The sequence below is a fragment of the Chanodichthys erythropterus genome, chromosome 4, assembly GCF_024489055.1.
Source record: "Chanodichthys erythropterus isolate Z2021 chromosome 4, ASM2448905v1, whole genome shotgun sequence".
Taxonomy (NCBI): Eukaryota; Metazoa; Chordata; class Actinopteri; order Cypriniformes; family Xenocyprididae; genus Chanodichthys; species Chanodichthys erythropterus.
Window position 1 is genome coordinate 24,520,198 of NC_090224.1, and position 8,455 is coordinate 24,528,652.

At 36.7% G+C, this 8,455-nt stretch overlaps 1 protein-coding gene across 1 annotated transcript; it reads left to right on the forward strand.

Annotated features, from left to right (window-relative positions):
* Nucleotides 1-93: 93 nt before the first annotated feature.
* Nucleotides 94-8,455, forward strand: c4h1orf131 (chromosome 4 C1orf131 homolog). Its single transcript, XM_067383381.1, has 7 exons — nucleotides 94-277; nucleotides 815-1,041; nucleotides 3,894-3,953; nucleotides 4,759-4,854; nucleotides 5,793-5,879; nucleotides 5,986-6,035; nucleotides 7,880-8,455. The coding sequence occupies exons 1-7, from the start codon at nucleotides 223-225 to the stop codon at nucleotides 8,001-8,003; spliced, it is 699 nt and encodes a 232-aa protein (XP_067239482.1). The 5' UTR covers nucleotides 94-222; the 3' UTR covers nucleotides 8,004-8,455.

Sequence of the window (8,455 nt, forward strand, 5' to 3'; positions counted from 1 at the left end):
CAGCGGCTATTTGACAGATATTAGAATTTCTTTCTTCTCATGGGCGGTGTCAAAATTCAGATTGTGGTACTTCCGGGACAAAGACTGGATTGACGGAAAGTGAGGAAGGACATTTCGCGTGTGTGATGCACACACGTGAAACACACGAAAACGTGGTTTAATGTTAAAACTTGTTTTATTTTTCAAAAAATTAGTGTAGCAAGAGGTCAACACGGCGGGGAGATGGACGATGATCATTTTTTCCTCGATCAAGTTCTGAACAAGTTGTATGATTTCGGTGAGAGTGAATGTATTAATAACAGGCTAACATACATATTAAGATATTTACAGCAGATGTCGATTAACAACATTAATACCGCAAATAATGTATGATAACTTCACCCTGTGTTTACATAGAAATACAAGTGTACTGTGTACAGCGCAGTATGAGTATATAAAATGTACTTAACGTTACTTGGTATGCAACGATACACATTTCAAACAATATCCTAACACTATACTACCTTCAGCAAGTGGCAATTAAAAACATTATTTTTTTAGCCTAATTTTGTGTAGAGTTGTAACTTTGCACACAGATCAAGTAATAAGTCAATAAATAAATAGAAATTAAAGGTTGTTATTAATACCAACTAATTTTGAAATGCATTGCATTGTCGGATATGGTATTGCACACTGTTTACTTTAGCAAAGGTTATTTTTGTACTTTTTTAGTATCCTATGCTTACAGTAAAATAATATACATTCTAAGTGCTAACTACAGTCAATGAAGTTTCTAAATACTGGTTGTTATATTTCATGTAATTTTTATGTATAGGTGAGGAACACAAAAGATCGAAGAAGTCTCTGAAAAGGAAAAACGTTGCTAAAGATGACAACGCTGATAATGCTGAGGAAAACACAGATACTATCAAACATGACACAGACTCATCAGTATGTAAAAACATACCATCTGGAACTAAACAATCCAATGTGGAGGTTGTTACATTTATTAATCCTCTGAAGAAAAACAAATTATCAAAGGCTGTTGAACCAGCAAAGAAGGTAAGAGGAACATGCAGCCTCAGAAGTACAGGTGCTGGTCATATAATTAGAATATCATCAAAAAGTTTATTTATTTCACTAATTCCATTCAAAAAGTGAAACTTGTATATTATATTAATTAATTACAAACAGGCTGATATATTTCAAATGTTTATTTCTTTTAATTTTGATGATTATAACTGACAACTAAGGAAAATCCCAAATTCAGTATCTCAGAACATTAGAATATTACTTAAGACCAATACAAAGAAAGGATTTTTAGAAATCTTGGTCAACTGAAAAGTATGAACATGAAAAGTATGAGCATGTACAGCATTCAATACTTAGTTGGGGCTCCTTTTGTCTGAATTACTGCAGCAATGCATCGTGGCATGGAGTCGATCAGTCGGTGGCACTGCTCAGGTGTTATGAGAGCCCAGGTTGCTCTGATAGTGGCCTTCAGCTCTTCTGCATTGTTGGGTCTGGCATATCGCATCTTCCACTTCACAATACCCCATAGATTTTCTATGGGGTTAAGGTCAGGCGAGTTTGCTGGCCAATTAAGAACAGGGATACCATGGTCCTTAAACCAGGTACTGGTAGCTTTGGCACTGTGTGCAGGTGCCAAGTCCTGTAGGAAAACGAAATCTGTATCTCCATAAAGTTGGTCAGCAGCAGGAAGCATGAAGTGCTCTAAAACTTCCTGGTATACGGCTGCCTTAACCTTGGACCTCAGAAAACACAGTGGACCAACACCAGCAGATGACATGGCACCCCAAACCATCACTGACTGTGGAAACTTTACACTGGACCTCAAGCAACGTGGATTGTGTGCCTCCACTCTCTTCCTCCAGACTCTGGGACCCTGATTTCCAAAGGAAATGCAAAATTTACTTTCATCAGAGAACATAACTTTGGACCACTCAGCAGCAGTCCAGTCCTTTTTGTCTTTAGATCCTTCTGACGCGGTCTGTTGTTCAAGAGTGTCTTGACACAAGGAATGCGACAGCTGAAACCCATGTCTTGCATACGTCTGTGCGTCGTGGTTCTTGAAGCACTGACTCCAGCTGAAGTCCACTGTTTGTGAATCTCCCCCACATTTTTGAATGGCTTTGTTTCACAATCCTCTCCAGGGTGCGGTTATCCCTATTGCTTGTACACTTTTTTTCTACTACTTTTCCTTCCCTTCATCTCTCTATTAATGTGCTTGGACACAGAGCTCTGTGAACAGCCAGCCTCTTTTGCAATGACCTTTTGTGTCTTGCCCTCCTTGTGCAAGGTGTCAATGGTCGTCTTTTGAACAACTGTCAAGTCAGCAGTCTTCCCCCTGATTGTGTAGCCTACAGAACTAGACTGAGAGACCATTTAAAGGGCTTTGCAGGTGTTTTGAGTTAATTAGCTGATTAGTGTGTGGCACCAGGTGTCTTCAATATTGAACCTTTTCACAATATTCTAATTTTCTGAGATACTGAATTTGGGATTTTCCTTAGTTGTCAGTTATAATCATCAAAATTAAAAGAAACATTTGAAATATATTAGTCTGTGTGTAATGAATGAATGTAATATACAAGTTTCACTTTTTGAATGGAATTAGTGAAATAAATCAACTTTTTGATGATATTCTAATTATATGACCAGCACCTGCATATGATCTCCATGCTGCTATCTTTGCTTCATGGACATTGTTTTTTTTTAGCCAAACACCTGAGCCCTAAATGCCATGTGACTGATGAGTCTATATTCTCTATATAAAGTGTTGCAGTGATGAAGTTGTTTTGTAGGCCAACTTGTAGGTTATTCTGCAGTCACGTGCCTTCAGAAATGTCCTACTTCCCAGTGGTAAATACGACTTGAGAGGCCATTCATGTCCTATTTTTAACAAGAAAACTTGTATATACGATAATTACGATAAAACCTCTGTAGTCTCATTTAGCCACTTGTTGGTAACTGCCTTTTACAAGACAAGTAAAAGCTTTAAAAAAAAAATCACAAGGGGGTATTACTGATGTATTACATGTCATAGAATAAAATGTGAAACGAGAATATTCACCACAGACCTTATTTTAGGCATTTAAGCAAAACCTGATTAAAAATTCACTTTCCCTAATTTTTGGCCTACAAAAATATGGTATTTCTAAAGCACTCTATTGTCTGTATATTTATGTGCACTACATAAAAGTCACACTGTTAAGAGTCCTAGTGAAAAATTTGTCCCTGGTAAAAGATCTACAGTTTTGTTTTTTTTGTTTTTTTTTACAATTACAAATATGATATATGAACAAATATGAGGTTAGTTTTGAATGGCCTTTTTTTGCATTATTATGGAAGCTTGTTTCTGTCACAGTAATTTTTTATCTCACAATTCAGACTTTTTTCTCTCTGAGTTGCGAGATATAAATTCAGAATTGTGAGTCACAATTACTTGTTTAATCATCTTATTGCATGGAACAAATGAATAAAACAGAATTGCGAGATGTAAACTCAGAATTCCGGGGAAAAAAAGTGAGAATTGCTAGATGGAAACTTATATTATGTAAATATAGAAGCTTATATAAGCTGTGTTTAAAAAAAAAAAAAAAAAAACAGGTCTCAAAACAGGCCTGTGAGATTACGAGTCACAAGTATCTTTTTTGTGTACTTATTTTTTTTATTCTGTGGCAGAAACGAGCTTCCATAAGTTACTATATCTACCAGCAGGCTGTCAAACCTTGATCTCCTGGGTAAATCCATGTCTAGCTCAAGAGCTCATGGGAATTCAAAGTCTTTGTGTTGTAAGCATATGTGCATGAAAGAAGGGATGAACCCTACAAAAAATGACAGCTGACTGCAACTGCATTCACATCTCATCTGTTTTCATCCATATTTATCCTCAGGCTCCTGTTGTCAAAGAAAAGAAGGAAAAAGTCTCAGATGAGAAACTAAGGATAGAAAAGGTGAGATGATTGCTATTTTTTGAAACCTAGAGAGCTGGTTATGTAGTCAGCATTTTAAAATTAGCATGAAATGAAAATTCACCCTATATGTTTTCCAAGTGCACGTTATTGATCTCAATGTGAACTATTCATCCATACTTTTTGAAAAAATATTGACCTCGATGTCATAGCTTGATCTACTAGTAAAATGACAGACTTGGTGACATATGCCGGACTTCTCCAATAATTTAGTCTTTTTATTAATGATCCCGACTCTTGCGTCACAGTTGGTGTTATGTTGAGATTCGCCTGTTTTTCAGTGGTCTTTTGCACAAATCAAATTGTAAATATACATTTATTCTCATTAAAGTTACAAAGTGATTCAGTTAAGAACAGTGATTTTCTCTTTTGTTGTTTGATGAACATTAACAACAGACATCAACAGGAATATTAGGATGCTGTCACTTTAAGAGCGAATGCACTGATCCAATATACTGTTATACATGCGTTTTCTTTTTCAACTGTTTACATTCACTTAAGACATAAATGACTGTGTTTACAAGGATACTTGCAAAGATAGGCATTTTGACAACTAAGTGTGTGTATTTGACCGTTCAGTCATTTGTGAGGTTCTTTTATTTCTCTTTTGTCGCTTTTGAAATCAGTTGTGAGTTGAGTCTCTTGTGCTTAGTGTACAGAGTAATATTTGTACTGATTATGTGTACAGTTCCAAGTCAGTAACTTTCATGGCTGAAACTCATTTGCAGTATGATATGCCAGTTATTTCTTCAATGTCCCTTGAACCCATGTTGTGTGTCATCCACAGGCTCGGTTTGAGGTTCACAAGTTTGGACTGTCAGGGTATGAGAAGCAGCAGCAGAGAGTCTTTGAGCAGGAAAGAGCCATCATGCTGGGAGCCATTGTGAGTTAAACAGATCCAGTAATCAGATGCAACACTGGTGGACCTAAAACATACTCAAAGCCCTTAAATCTTATTTGTGTTCAGAAATGTCTGAGTGCAATTCATAACATAAGTACACATATTCAGCTTTGTCACAAGGGGCGCTTCTTTGGAACACAAATTAAGATATGTTTGATGAAATCCGAAGGCTCTGTGATGCCTGCATTGACAGCAAGTTAATTTAGACTTTAAAATGCCCAGAAAAGATACTAAAGAGATATTTAAAACAGTTCATGTGACTACAGTGGTTCAACCTTAATGTTATGAAGTGATGAGAATACGTTTTGTGCGCCAAAAAAATAAATAAAAATCTTTTGTTTCGAATTAGTGGTTCGGAGCGATCAAACGATCTCAAACTGCCAAAGTCACGTGATTTCAGTAAACAAGGCTTTGTTACGTCATAAGTGTTTCAATGGTTCATGTGACTTTGGCAGTGCTCAAAACCACTGATTCAAAACAAAAGATTCATTAAGCTTCGAAGCTTACTTGTATAGAGCATGTTTCAGGCTTTAAAGGGATAGTTCACCCAAAAATGAAAATTCTGTCATCACCTACTCACCCTGAAGTTGTTCCAAACCTGTATGAATTTCTTTCTTCTGCTGAACACAAAAGAAGATATTTTGAAGAATGTGGGTAACCAAGCAGTTGCTGGACCCCATTGAATTCCATAGTATTTTTTGCCATACTTTGGAGGTCAGTGTAGCCCATTAGCTGTTCGGTTACCCATATACTTCAAAATAACTTCTTTTGTAGCAGAAGAAAGAAATTCATAGATGTTTGGAACAACTTCAGGGTGAGTAAATTTTCATTTTTTGGTGAGCTATCCCTTTCACCATTTTGAGCACATTTAAAAACATTTTTACAACATAAGTTTTTCCCCTGTGTTTCTTCCCCTATAGCCCCCTAAAAGGCAGTATGTTAACTACAAAGAGTATCAAAGAAACATAATGAAACGGAAAAGGATAGAGAAAGCTAAAGCAAAATCCGTGAGTTCAAAATTCATTTAAATTTGAATGGTTGTTATATGATTACTTTTTAAAACACTTGACTTCTTCTGCAGCATGTACAATCATTCTAACTTTCCTTCTCTAGGGCTTTTGTCAGGAATCAAAGAACAAAAAAAGGAGAGAAAGAAAACCAAGGTTTGTGTTTGTTTTGAGTACAATGATGGTAATAAGAGAGATGTCGTTACAGGTGCATCTATATAAATTAGAACGTTGTGGAAAAGTTAATTTATTTCAGTAATTCAACTCAAATTGTGGAACTCATGAAGTACTTTAAGTCTTTGGTTCTTTTAATTGTGATGATTTTGGCTCACATTTAACAAAAACCCACCAATTCACTCATCTCAATAAATTAGAATACTTCATATGATCAATAAAAAAAAGGATATTTTAAACAGAAATGTCAGGCTTCTGAAAAGTATGTTCATTTTTATGCACTCAATACTTGGTTGGGCCTCCTTTTAAATGAATTACTGCATCAATGCGGCGTGGCATGGAGGCAATCAGCCTGTGGCACTGCTCAGGTGTTATGAGAGCCCAGGTTGCTTTGATAGCGGCCTTCAGGTCATCTGCATTGTTGGGTCTGGTGTCTCTCATCTTCCTCTTGACAATACCCCATAGATTCTCTATAGGGTTCAGGTCAGGCAAGTTTGCTGGCCAATTAAGCACAGTAATGCCATGGTCATTGAACCAGCTTTTGGTACCTTTGGCAGTGTGGGCAGGTGCCAAATCCTGCTGGAAAATTAAATCGGCATCTCCATAAAGCTTGTCAGCAGAAGGAATCATGAAGTGCTCTTAAATGTCCTGGTAGATGGCTGCGTTGACTGTGGACTTCAGAAAACACAGTTGACCAACACAAGCAGATGACATGGCAGCCCAAATCACCACTGACTGTGGAAACTTTACACTGGACCTCAAGCAACATGGTTTCTGTGCCTCTCCACTCTTCCTCCAGACTTGATTTCCAAATGAAATGCAAAATTTACTTTCATCTGAAAAGAGGACTTTGGACCACTGAGCAACAGTCCAGTTCTTTTTCTCCTTAGCCCAGGTAAGACGCTTCTGACTTTGTCTTTGTTTCAGAAGTGGCTTGGTATGTGGAATGTGACAGTTGTGGCCCATTTCCTGAAGACGTCTGTGTGTGGTGGTTCTTGATGCACTGACTCCAGCTTCAGTCCACTCCTTTTGAAGCTCTCCTAAGTTCTTAAATCGGCTTCGCCTGACAATCTTCTCAAGCCTTCGGTCATTCCTTTCACTTATACACCTTTTCCTACCACACTTTTTCCTTCCAGTCAACTTTCCATGAATATGCTTTGGCACAGCACTCTGCTAACAGCCAGCTCTTTCAGCAGTGACCCTCTGTGGCTTACCCTCATTGTAGAGGGTCTTGATGATCATCTTCTGGACAGCTGTCAAGTCAGCAGACTTCCCCATGACTGCTGTTGGGATTATTGACCTAAACCCAGTATTTATACCCTGAGAATGGTAATTTAATATAACTTGAAATTGAATATTCTAATAATTTGAGAGTTTTTGATTTTGATGAGCAGCAAGCTGTAATCATCAAAATGAAAACAAATAAGTCTGGAAATATTTTACTTCATGTCTAATAAATCTAGAATACTGTATATTTAAGTTTTACTTTTTGAATTAATTTACAGAAAAAAAAAAAAAAAAAATATTTCATGATATTCTAATTTATTGAGATGCACCTGTAAATTGAATTGGTTCTAGTTTGTTTATTCTTGATTGAATTGGCACATGCTTAATGCTGGGACACACCGAGACAGTTTTAAAGAGCTAGCAGTGAGAAAAGCCGACTTTGTTGTCGCCTCTCGTCGGCTGCGTCTTGGCCAAAAAGTTTCCTTTGAATGCAGATTAGTGAAATTTGTCTATGTAAATGTAGCTACTGGTAACTGTCAAGATATCAGGTTATGGTATTTGTTGTCTTGATGATTTTTTTTTTCTTTTTGACTTTCCAGGATTGAGAAAAGTAAATCCTCCTCTATTAGAGAGCTTGGTGGACAAGTGGGACGGTTTAAAAATGGAATGCTGGTTTTGAGCTCCAAAGACATTCATAAATTAAAATTTAAAGCCAAAAAGTAACAGCCAATTGGCAACAGAAAACCTGAGCTCATTTGAAATGTAAGAGCATTTATATTTGTATGGAATATCACACTTTGAACTGAAATTGAAATGTCCCACACTTTACTTCAGTCATTATATGTACAACACATTTACAACACTTTTACTTTTCTTCGTGATTAGACTATTTTTGGGACCTGAGCCTTATATATAGACTCAAACCACCTGGAATACCTTAACAACTACATAGCAACATGTTAAAAACACCTTAGCAAAAACCCTCAATAGCGTAGCATCATAGTAGGTACACACAATTTCTTCAGGAAGTGTAAAAGTGTAGTTTTATTAACAATAAATAATGCTGAAAGACTGATTGTTGGAGTTTAATTAATCTGTGTGGCAAAAACGTGACCTGACAGCCTTAAAGGATTAGTTCACTTTCAAATAAAAATTTCCTGATAATTTACTCACCC

What these genes read in the sequence shown, in the direction of transcription:
- c4h1orf131 (XM_067383381.1), top strand. Translation starts at nt 223, where the DNA reads ATGGACGATGATCATTTTTTCCTCGATCAAGTTCTGAACAAGTTGTAT. An exon ending in CCATCATGCTGGGAGCCATT is followed by an intron (nt 4,855 to 5,792) that starts GTGAGTTAAACA and finishes CTTCCCCTATAG; the next exon opens with CCCCCTAAAAGGCAGTATGT. An exon ending in AGAAAGCTAAAGCAAAATCC is followed by an intron (nt 5,880 to 5,985) that starts GTGAGTTCAAAA and finishes TTCCTTCTCTAG; the next exon opens with GGCTTTTGTCAGGAATCAAA.